The 12,149-nt window shown below is 46.4% G+C and overlaps 1 protein-coding gene across 1 annotated transcript in view; it reads right to left on the bottom strand.

The window, feature by feature from the left end:
- Positions 1-3,853: 3,853 nt before the first annotated feature.
- The window catches only part of ZFAND3 (zinc finger AN1-type containing 3), a 106,297-nt gene continuing 98,001 nt past the window's right edge, over positions 3,854-12,149 (bottom strand). Inside the window, exon 6 of the mRNA XM_075267356.1 lies at positions 3,854-4,572. Within this exon, the coding sequence (XP_075123457.1) occupies positions 4,418-4,572 (155 nt within the window). The 3' untranslated portion in view covers positions 3,854-4,417. The remainder of the gene's footprint in view (positions 4,573-12,149) is intronic.

Here is a 12,149-nt window from a genome sequence, read left to right as displayed (position 1 = left end):
ACCCGAATGCAGATGTGAATGTAGCCTTACACTTGACACTGCGCCAAAAATCCTACTATGCGCAAAAAAATGTAGCCAGTGATTTACAGTAATGTTTCCTGGACTGCCGATCTGACCATTCTCATAGGTTTCTTAGGTTGTCGCTGTGATGTTCTCTTAAGACGGCCTACAAAGTACCAGAAATGCGCCAAAATTCATTAACATGAACATCGTGTCCATTTTTATGACATTTTAAAGAGATTTTTGGGCACAGACACGATAAAAGGTAGACACTAAACCACGAGCGCAGCCATTATTATATTCGAATATTTTTGCAATCCTTCCAGTCCAGTGTTTCCTGCTCCAGTCGTCGCTGCGTACATGTTACGAATCGCGGTATGGCGTCACCTGTGTAGTGTTGGGATGTTTTCCCACTGCAGGTAGTTCGGCTGCGGAGATCATTAGTGCCAGAGTGATTTTTGGATCAGCATTTTCAGTCTCGGTCGGAGTCTGGCGGTAATAAATTAATATGTTCCGCAGGATTCTTCCGTCGCCCCCTCGGGTCGGCCAATGCTCTATTATTGAAGGGAAATCCTGAGTGGAAATGGCGAGGCTGCAAATTAGTAGAATAGATTGTGCTCGGAACATCACAGCGGCGACGGCTTCCTGCCCGGCCGATCGGCAACGTGAACAGGGAACGAACATTTACTTTTTAACCACTTTCTATCTCGGATCTTAATCCGTTAGTTTTCACAAGATTGACAAGACTACAACTCCCAGCATGCTCTGTACGTTTCCAATAGGGCCTGATGGAATCTTCATGTACGTATGACCGTGGATGGAGACCTCCATTCTTTACACTGCAGGCTGTATCGAGGGGTAAAAACAGCTATAAATGAACCTTCCATGCTTTACACTGCAGGCTGCAATTAGAGGGGGCAAAACTGTCACAAAGCAGCTTTGAGCCCCCGCCATGCTTTACACTGCAGGCTGCACTTTGCGGCTTTACAAGGTGCAACTCGTAAGATTGCGCGCAGAACAGAAATGCGACTTTAGTCAAAAACTTTAATCTCAACCGTTTAATTTTTTTTTTCTTTCAGCAGGAAGGGAAGAAAAAGAATAAAGTTACCAGAATTTTTTTTTTTAATATTTTTTTTTTTTTTTGTACAATGTTAAACTAAATCAGTTCTAGGCTACATGTGGTAAGTAAATCTAGAACACAAAAAATGGTTAAATAAGATTTTTTTTCCATTTTTTTTTTTTTAAGATACAAGAAATTAAACTTTTCCTTACATTTAACAAACTTCACAGAACAGATACTGCAATGGAACAACCCAGTGATCTAGCGCTGCGATGCAAACTGTCCCGTACACAACCTTCAGGGTAGCGCCTGCTCCAGACACCCTTCAAACTAAACAGGGGTAGGACCTTTATCTTCTCGTATAGGAGGATGGGGCTGGAAGGTCTTGGAGATGCCCCCCCAAAAACTAAACAAAAAACCATTACACAAATGAGGAGATGAACAGTGAGGTGGAGAACTGTCTATTGCATCATCTGGTGCTGAGTGTGGTGGGACATAGTGGTCTTTTCCAAGATGAACCATCCCAGAAGATCCATGGATCTTCCTTCACTGTTGAGAGAAGTTCGGTTCCTGAAAGAAACAAGAGGCTGGAAATCTTTTATGTGACAAAACACAACTAGGGGGCGGCGTAAGTGCTTTATTGAGGGGGCCTGAATAGGTATGGAAGGTCTCAGGAGAGGTCCCATCACCTGCAGGACATATTGTACGTCCTCTCATATCTAAAGAAGGATTCGCCCCACCTCCCTGGACAACTGAGCCTCCTTTAAGTGCATAAGTGCCAACGGCTATGATGGGACGGGGCGAACATTGCGGGTGAGCGGGCTACCAAACAGTCATTAGCTCTTACTATCAAAGTCATTCCAATACAAAGTCAAGATAAAACTGAATTTCTATTGGTTCAAAGTGCGGTCATAGATTCTGAGGAACATCGTAAGAAACAGTCGAAGATCTGGGGAGAGGTTGTCTGAGCCTCCAAAGACAAAAAGAAGAGTCTTCACAAAGACAAGCGAGCACACTATACGAGTTGTTAAAGGTGCTAGGCCTTAACTAAGGCCCAAGGAACCTTACACATGTCTAACCTGGCATTGCATCTCTTGGATTTGCTTGGGTTCACCTAACAATTTCTGACTTCCTATTCATGGGCAAGGATTTTGGAATTGCCCTTGAAAATGTGGAAGGAGCTAAGCCTTTAAGAGACCTTAAGAAAGCAAAGAAGCATGTTGTAAAGGTTTTAGACCTCATCTAAGGCCCAAGAAATCATAAGCATCTCCAGCCTGATATCACATCCCTTGATATTTGCTTGGGTTCCCTTCTAATCTTTCAAAGCTATGACACAAGAGCAAGGTCTTTTTGGGTATGCCCTTGAATATCTGGATTGAACTGAGTGTCTTAGCAAGAGGGCATGTGAGCACCCTGTATATTTCATGAAGGTTTTGGACCTCCACTAAGGCTCTAGAAACCCTAGGCTTCCACAATGGCCTTCACAAAGGCTCAAGAAACCCAAGTTTAACTTGGCCTTCCATCCAGTGTGATTACTTTGGTTCCCCCAGATGTCTCCTTTTCTAATTAAAGGCATGTTTTTTTAACCAGCTGTCAAAGATCTCAAGAATGTTCAGCTGGGTCTTGAAGACAGAAACAAATGACCTTAAGGAGACATGTGGGCATGCAATATAATTCTTGAAGATCTTAAACCTCAACTAAGGCAGAACATGTCCAACTTGGCATTCCACCCCTTGTCATTTGCTTGGGTTCCCCAATTTCTCACACCTCCTACTCAAGGATAAGTTTACTTAGAACTTGAAGATCTGTAAGAAATCTGAAGAAAGGCGAGGAGCATGCAATGTTCTTGATGGTCAAAACCTGAGAAACTCCTCACATATCCAACCTGTGGTCCATCCCTTGGGTTCACCCTTCCCCACCCATCTTTCATACCCTCTACATAAGTTTTTTTAAGCGACCTTAAGGAGGCTCAACTATGACTTGAGAAACCTCATGTATGGTCAACCTGCCATTCCAACTCTTGAAATTTGCTTCTTGATCTCTCAATTTCTGGATCAGGGCAAGAATTTTTTCTTAACCACCCCTTGAAAATACAGAAAACATTCATCTGAGCCTTTAAGACAGAAGTAAGTGACCTTAAGAAGTCATGTGTGCACCCTATGTAGTTTTCAGACTCCAACTAAGGTCCGAGAAACGGCTAGAAATATCGACCTCGTCATTCCAGTCCATTCTGCTGGGATTTTCCCCCACGTTCACTTCTTACTCTAGGGCAAGGTTTCCTGAGCCCGCCCATGCGGACCTCCCTCCCCTTTGGCTGCATAGAATCAAGGCTTAGTAGCCCTTTTTTTTTTTTTTTTTACAAGCTAACACTTTGGAGGTTTACAAAAAAACTGGGAGTATTTGTGGTTGTTCCTCAACACAGTTACTGAGTTCCGGTTGCTACAAAATATTTCCTTTCACTCTCCCCCCAACCCCAAGTATGTATATATATATATATATATATATATACAGAAATTGGGTCTGTAGGCTCCAGCCATGGCTAGTGTGCTGTGGATTAGCCTTATCTGACCAGAAAGACCGTCACTTGGCAAATAGCAAACGAAAGCCAATCAGGTAAATCTAAGTCAATCCCATAGGAGGTTACATTAAGGTTCCGGCTTGAGGTAAGAATCATCGACCCCCCCAAAAAAGATTCACGATTTCTCAAATGACAAGTTGAGATGATGACAACTGCTGACGGTCTACAACGTACACCGGGGTAAATGAGTGACAAACCTGATTATCTGACTGGGGTGGGGGTTGGGGAGGGAGGGGTGACCCCCGACCCAGTGAAATCCCTGATGCTGTTCATATAATAACACTCAGACACAGGACACGAGTGACCACTGGGACCTTCACTAGCCATGTCATGTGACATTGGACGATCAGCATGAACCCAACTTTTATTTATCATTGGTGGTTATTATGGGCTAACATCGAAAACAATGAGTGAGGACGATGGGGAGATGGTCCGACCGGGGAGCGGGTTTGGAAGAGAAAGACAAAAACAATTATTATTACTCAAATCAGTGGAACGGAGAAAAAAAAAAATAAAATAAAATAAATGAACACAATTATAGATTAAATAAGTTCCTGGAGCTTTCATCATGGACGACAGCCACCGCCCGGCCACTACCAACTTCGTCTACATAAAGTACCTGCGCGGTTCTCGGAAAACAAAAAAAAAAAATAGAAGGAACCTGATTGGCTGTAGTCTGTGACTTGCTCAGTAGTGAGAGCCTGCTTGACATTGTCCTATATAAGGCTAACATTAGTGAACTAATAGAAACAGCATTTGGTTGTAGGAGGTGGTGGCACTCAGGAACAGCCCTCGCCAATACGCTGGCAGGACCTGCCCACTTTGCGGTCTAGCTTCACCATTTTCAGAATGGCCTCTTCACGTCCGCGGCCCATGTGGTCGAACGTGCAATCGTGCTGCTCTGGGAGACGATGTAACATACAGAACACGTAACCTGCAAGGGGAAGGGAAAAAAAAACAAGACATTGGTGACCCCAATAACCGAATGTCCGAACGAGGTCCCTAAAAATTCACAAGAATGCAAAAAAAAATTCATGCAGAATCACAAAAGGAAGCGGTTAATAAAACCTCGCAGAGACCGAGAACAGAAAAACAGCATTTACATATTTCATTTTTATGAGACTAAACTGCCAAGAAAAATAAAAAATAGGCGGTGGAGCGGCTGCCAAATAAACGGGGGAGCGCTGCGCCATCCAGCCGGTGATATACGCGGCTGATAGGACAATATAACACACAGGTGGACACTTGTCAACCTCTTCATAATCTTGTAACGCTATAGATGACAGATTGTTATATACTGATCATCGGTAACACGCCAGGGATTCCCTCGCTGACGCCGCTTTCTATGAACTGTTCTCCGCAGTCACACAATGCAGCCGGCAGGAGGTTGTGTAATGGTAAATGTCTGCCCTGCGACCACAATGGATGGAGGGGATACTGGAGAGTTTGTGTGGCTACAAACACATGGACTTTGCACACGCAATGCAGATTCAGCAACTTGGTAAGCTCGGCAGACAATGATGTCAGTATTATGTCAGATGACAAAACGTTACGCTCGACGCGTGGGTACGGGATGTAACACAAGGTGTAGCGTTTTATTTCTATCCGATCACAGGAGGTTGGATGCTGCGGACTCCCCGAGATCAGAGAACTGCACCACAGGCCAAGAACTTTCTGATAGAACAAGGGAGGCAGAAGGAGAACCCTGTGAGGAGGGAGAGGGGAGAGAAGTCAGAGGGTAACATCATGCACCACCTGCGTGAAGTGGATTTGAGCAGTCTGAAGAGCGGAGCATAAGGAGAAGTCTGTGTGGAGGGGGAGAGCAGTCTGCGTGGAGGGGGAGAGCAGCCTGCGTGGAGGGGGAGAGCAGCCTGTGTGGAGGGGGAGAGCAGACTGTGTGGAGGGGGAGAGCAGACTGAAGAGCGGTGCATAAGGAGAAGTCTGTGTGGAGGGGGAGAGCAGTCTGCGTGGAGGGGGAGAGCAGCCTGCGTGGAGGGGGAGAGCAGACTGTGTGGAGGGGGAGAGCAGACTGAAGAGCGGTGCATAAGGAGAAGTCTGTGTGGAGGGGGAGAGCAGTCTTTAGAGCGGTGTGTAAGGAGAACCTTGTGTGGAGGGAGAGTGCAGTCTATATGACACTTGGAACATGGAGGAGCAGTCTGTGTGATTTGGGGGACTGGGGGAGCAGCCTGTGTGAGTAGGGAGGGGTCTATGAGGAGCAGTCTCAGTCTGTGTGATTTGGGGGACTATGGGGAGCAGTCTGTGTGATTTGGGGACTATGCGGAGTAGTCTGTATGACTTGGAGGACTATGAGGAGCAGTCTGTGTTATATGGGGAGCAGTCTGTGTGATTTGGGGAGCAGTCTATGTGTGAGTGCGCTATGTTTGTAACATATACCCTTCCTTTGCCCTAGGACACTAAGAATACTAACATTAACCTCTTCATTACTGAAGACCAGGAATTCTTTTTCCTCCCTAGACCCCAATGATGTTACAGAAACTCAAAAACAACCTTGATTAATATATATATATATATATATATATATATATATATATATATGTAACATATCTGCTGCCATCTTGGATCGCCCAGGTGAATAACTGCTCACTAGGTACAATGGCTTAGAGAGGACACTGCTCGCAACCCCATAGCTGTTGTTTCCTTCTACCTGAGTGTGACAGCTGAAGCCTCGCTCAGGAGGATGTTTGAGAATTAGGGGCTCATCCAACATCTCAAGTCATACAGATCCCCGCCATCTCTTGGTGAAGTGTGGCAGACATTTCCTTCTCTCGCAGTCTGACACCTCTGACACCAGATAGGTGATTCAGCACCGGTGTCTCCAAACGTGTGAAAGTTTTGTCATCCTCAAATAGCGGGGTGTGACTGTGCCAGTCAGACATAACCTGCAAGCACAGACTACACCATGTCGGAAACAATAAGTCTGCCACCGTGGACTACTGATCGTGGCGGCCATTCCTACCCCCTTTCCCCATACGGCCACATAACTAGGTAAGAATCGGTGACACCAATAGGGCTTTTAGCCATCTTTTCTATAGCTATATAAGGAAGGGCCCTTTAAGTATCTGTATTTCACGCTGTGCGGTTGTCAGGACTAGAAAAATCCTTTCATCCATCGCGAAGCGTCTGCAGAACATGGTATAGGTTCCAGCCATTGCCCTCCACATGCAGGAATCACAAATCCTGTCCTCTACATTATATAGTCTGTGTGTAACGGACTGTGTTTGGCATGTCTCGTAGCGATGCTGCGTCCGTGGCCATCAGATATCGCAGCCAGCTGGAGCGTGCCCAGGACAATGGCCTTGGACTTCACCGACAGAATCACACAGAAAACTGGCCGCAAAATAACGTAGCGGAGTGGAGAGGAGACCGCAGCGTGAGAACGAAACCGGCCAGGAGGACTGCCAAAAAGAGAAAAGTCGATACCAGGGGGCGGGGCTGTGACAACCTCTCACACAGGACATACAGGCTGGTAGTCAGCAGTCTATAAGGAGTGACCCATTAGGTGCTGGCAGATACACTGCACCAATAGGTGATGAGATCTGGTATGGGACCGAGCATATAAGGGCAGGGGGTTTTGTATTGTTCCTGTATAGTTTGGGGCCCCCTAGTGTTCCAGATCCGGTGCCCTCATCCTCACTGCGACATGTGCATGGGTGAGGAGTCACATATTCTCCTCATCTCCAGGGACTGCAGCTCTGGGGACATCAGACGATGCTTTGCAGTTTCCTATAGGGGTTATATGGAGGGATGGAGTTTGCGGTATTTGGTAATGTGGAGACATTATAGAGGATAAAAGGCCTGGGGTGACCGAAGATCCTGCAGTCTGTGACACCTCGGGGGCTCTCAGGTCAGCAGTGGGGAAGGTGGAGGGGGTTCTAGTGGATGAAGGACACAGATAGAAGTGCAGGCCGGACTGATCAGCAATGTGAACTGTCCTCTAGGACTGCCTGGACAGGACGTAGATGCTGGGGAGTGGAGTGTATAGTGGATGTGTACAGTGTCAGGTGTGTATAGTGTGTGTGTTCAGTGTCAGGTGTGTATAATGGATGTGTACAGTGTCAGGTGTGTATAGTGCGTGTGTGCTGTGTCAGGTGTGTATACTGTTGTGTGAGCTGTGTACAGTGTTAGGTGTGTATAGTGTGTGTGTGTTCAGTGTTAGGTGTATATAGTGCGTGTGTTCAGTGTCAGGTGTATATAGTGTGTGTGTTCAGTGTTAGGTGTATATAGTGCGTGTGTTCAGTGTCAGGTGTATATAGTGTGTGTGTTCAGTGTCTGGTGTATATAGTGTGTGTGTTCAGTGTTAGGTGTATATAGTGCGTGTGTTCAGTGTCAGGTGTATATAGTGTGTGTGTTCAGTGTTAGGTGTATATAGTGCGTGTGTTCAGTGTCAGGTGTATATAGTGTGTGTGTTCAGTGTTAGGTGTATATAGTGTGTGTGTTCAGTGTCAGGTGTATATAGTGTGTGTGTTCAGTGTCTGGTGTATATAGTGTGTGTGTTCAGTGTTAGGTGTATATAGTGCGTGTGTGCAGTGTCAGGTGTGTATAGTGTGTGTGTGCAGTGTCTGGTGTATATAGTGTGTGTGTTCAGTGTCAGGTGTATATAGTGTGTGTGTTCAGTGTCTGGTGTATATAGTGTGTGTGTTCAGTGTTAGGTGTATATAGTGCGTGTGTGCAGTGTCAGGTGTGTATAGTGCGTGTGTGCAGTGTCAGGTGTATATAGTGCGTGTGTGCAGTGTCAGGTGTATATAGTGTGTGTGTGCAGTGTCAGGTGTATATAGTGTGTGTGTGCAGTGTCAGGTGTATATAGTGCGTGTGTTCAGTGTCAGGTGTATATAGTGTGTGTGTTCAGTGTCTGGTGTATATAGTGTGTGTGTTCAGTGTTAGGTGTATATAGTGCGTGTGTTCAGTGTCAGGTGTATATAGTGCGTGTGTTCAGTGTCAGGTGTATATAGTGCGTGTGTGCAGTGTCAGGTGTATATAGTGCGTGTGTGCAGTGTCAGGTGTATATAGTGTGTGTGTGCAGTGTCAGGTGTATATAGTGCGTGTGTTCAGTGTCAGGTGTATATAGTGCGTGTGTGCAGTGTCAGGTGTATATAGTGCGTGTGTGCAGTGTCAGGTGTGTATACTGTTGTGTGAGCTGTGTACAGTGTTAGGTGTGTATAGTGTGTGTGTTCAGTGTTAGGTGTATATAGTGCATGTGTACAGTGTCAGGTGTATATAGTGTGTGTGTTCAGTGTCTGGTGTATATAGTGTGTGTGTTCAGTGTTAGGTGTATATAGTGCGTGTGTTCAGTGTCAGGTGTATATAGTGCTTGTGTGCAGTGTCAGGTGTATATAGTGCGTGTGTTCAGTGTCAGGTGTATATAGTGTGTGTGTTCAGTGTCAGGTGTATATAGTGCGTGTGTGCAGTGTCAGGTGTATATAGTGCGTGTGTGCAGTGTCAGGTGTATATAGTGCGTGTGTGCAGTGTCAGGTGTGTATAGTGCGTGTGTGCAGTGTCAGGTGTATATAGTGTGTGTGTGTGCAGTGTCAGGTGTATATAGTGCGTGTGTGCAGTGTCAGGTGTGTATACTGTGTGTGTTCAGTGTCAGGTGTATATAGTGTGTGTATTCAGTGTTAGGTGTATATAGTGCGTGTGTTCAGTGTCAGGTGTGTATAGTGCGTGTGTGCAGTGTCAGGTGTGTATAGTGCGTGTGTGCAGTGTCAGGTGTATATAGTGTGTGTGTGCAGTGTTAGGTGTATATAGTGTGTGTGTGTGCAGTGTCAGGTGTGTATAGTGTGTGTGTGCAGTGTCAGGTGTATATAGTGTGTGTGTGTGCAGTGTCAGGTGTATATAGTGCGTGTGTGCAGTGTCAGGTGTATATAGTGCGTGTGTGCAGTGTCAGGTGTGTATAGTGTGTGTGTTCAGTGTCAGGTGTATATAGTGTGTGTATTCAGTGTTAGGTGTATATAGTGCGTGTGTTCAGTGTCAGGTGTGTATAGTGGGTGTGTTCAGTGTCAGGTGTGTATAGTGCGTGTGTGCAGTGTCAGGTGTATATAGTGCGTGTGTGCAGTGTCAGGTGTATATAGTGTGTGTGTGCAGTGTCAGGTGTATATAGTGTGTGTGTGCAGTGTCAGGTGTATATAGTGCGTGTGTGCAGTGTCAGGTGTGTATACTGTGTGTGTTCAGTGTCAGGTGTATATAGTGTGTGTATTCAGTGTTAGGTGTATATAGTGCGTGTGTTCAGTGTCAGGTGTGTATAGTGCGTGTGTTCAGTGTCAGGTGTGTATAGTGCGTGTGTGCAGTGTCAGGTGTGTATAGTGCGTGTGTGCAGTGTCAGGTGTATATAGTGTGTGTGTGCAGTGTCAGGTGTATATAGTGTGTGTGTGTGCAGTGTCAGGTGTGTATAGTGTGTGTGTGTGTGTGCAGTGTCAGGTGTGTATAGTGTGTGTGTGCAGTGTCAGGTGTGTATAGTGCGTGTGTGCAGTGTCAGGTGTGTATAGTGTGTGTGTGCAGTGTCAGGTGTATATAGTGTGTGTGCAGTGTAAGGTGTATATAGTGTGTGTGTGTGCAGTGTCAGGTGTGTATAGTGCGTGTGTGCAGTGTCAGGTGTATATAGTGTGTGTGTGTGCAGTGTCAGGTGTATATAGTGTGTGTGCAGTGTAAGGTGTATATAGTGTGTGTGTGTGCAGTGTCAGATGTGTATAGTGCGTGTGTGCAGTGTCAGGTGTATATAGTGTGTGTGTGCAGTGTCAGGTGTATATAGTGTGTGTGTGTGCAGTGTCAGGTGTGTATAGTGTGTGTGTGCAGTGTCAGGTGTGTATAGTGTGTGTGTGCAGTGTCAGGTGTGTATAGTGCGTGTGTGCAGTGTCAGGTGTGTATAGTGTGTGTGTGCAGTGTCAGGTGTATATAGTGTGTGTGTGCAGTGTAAGGTGTATATAGTGTGTGTGTGTGCAGTGTCAGGTGTGTATAGTGCGTGTGTGCAGTGTCAGGTGTATATAGTGTGTGTGTGTGCAGTGTCAGGTGTATATAGTGTGTGTGTGCAGTGTAAGGTGTATATAGTGTGTGTGTGTGCAGTGTCAGGTGTGTATAGTGCGTGTGTGCAGTGTCAGGTGTGTATAGTGCATGTGTGCAGTGTCAGGTGTATATAGTGTGTGTGTGTGTGCAGTGTCAGGTGTGTATAGTGTGTGTGTGCAGTGTCAGGTGTGTATATTGTTGTGTGTATGTATACAGTGTCATACAGGCAGCGTGCAGGTGCAGAGGAGCTCAGTGCCGTCCTGTCCGGTGATATTACCGCCTCACACTGCAGATAAATTATGTAACTGAGACCTGGAGGACGAAAAACGCTGAACGCTGACTATACCTACCTGGAGATACCCACCATGGCCAAGGACACATGATGGGCTTCCTTCGAGAAACAGCGCCTCTCTTTTCCACAGGAACGTATGTGGTATTGCAGCTCATCCTCATTCCAGGTTAATGGGGCTGAGCTGCAATACCAACACAGCCGATGGAGAGGAGGAATGGGTTTGAATGCAGCCATGTCTTCTCCCAATATAGAGTATAGATGATACTCTGCGGACAGCCCCTACCTGCAGTAGGAGGAGTCTGGGAATTCTGGGTTATACACAGGTTGTCACCCTACTTTCCCAGACAACAGGTTGGAGGGAGAGGGTTAATGGTGCGTGGTACCAGCACCAACCGAGGATGCTAAACAATTATCTATTCCCCTCACCTCTGCGGTCGGCGGGCTCGCACAACTCATCCTACAAATTGCTCTTTTGAAGATCAAAGCGGAGAGGAATGGGTCTGTGTGCGCGGCAGATGAGACGGTAATTTAATGAATCCCCCCACTTGGCAGTGTTCCTATAGCGGGCTCCAGGGCAAAGACTCACGGACGACGGAGCACGAAAAGCAGGGAGGTGTAAAGATGGCGGGCGGGGGGCGGCGGGCTGGTGGCTCCGTCTCTCCTGAGTTCTCTCTTTGGCTTTAATTGGCACCTCATTAAAAAGTAATGAAAATGACATCTTCTGTTCTGGATGCTGCGGGCTCTGAGGGCTACACGGGGGCCGCGCACACGGCACAACGCGGCGTACAATTTATAAAGCAAAGCCGCTTAAGCATTATTTATGAGACGCCACTTCCTGCCAGAGCTTAATAACCTGTAATAGGGGCAGAGCCGCTCCTCCTGCCTGGGGCCCCGAGACTCTGCCACAACATACAGGGGCCCCCAGAACCAAACATCCATCCAAGGTTTGTGCAATGCAACACAATGCTCCATGCCCAGGATTATGGGGAGAAGACTGACAGTTTGTTACAATATATCAGATTGTTTATACTGGATACAAATGTAACAACCCCTCAGCTGTGTGCAGTATTGGGACCATCGTATGAGGAAATGACTGATAGTTTGTTACAATTTATCGGACAGTTTAGTCAGACACATGGAGGGTGCACTACATGTACCAGCCAGTCTGACGTCTCCCCCTCGCCCTGGCCACTGTATATAAGGAA

The sequence above is a fragment of the Leptodactylus fuscus genome, chromosome 3, assembly GCF_031893055.1.
Source record: "Leptodactylus fuscus isolate aLepFus1 chromosome 3, aLepFus1.hap2, whole genome shotgun sequence".
In the NCBI taxonomy this organism is placed as follows: Eukaryota; Metazoa; Chordata; class Amphibia; order Anura; family Leptodactylidae; genus Leptodactylus; species Leptodactylus fuscus.
This window is presented reverse-complemented; position numbering and strand designations above follow the sequence as displayed.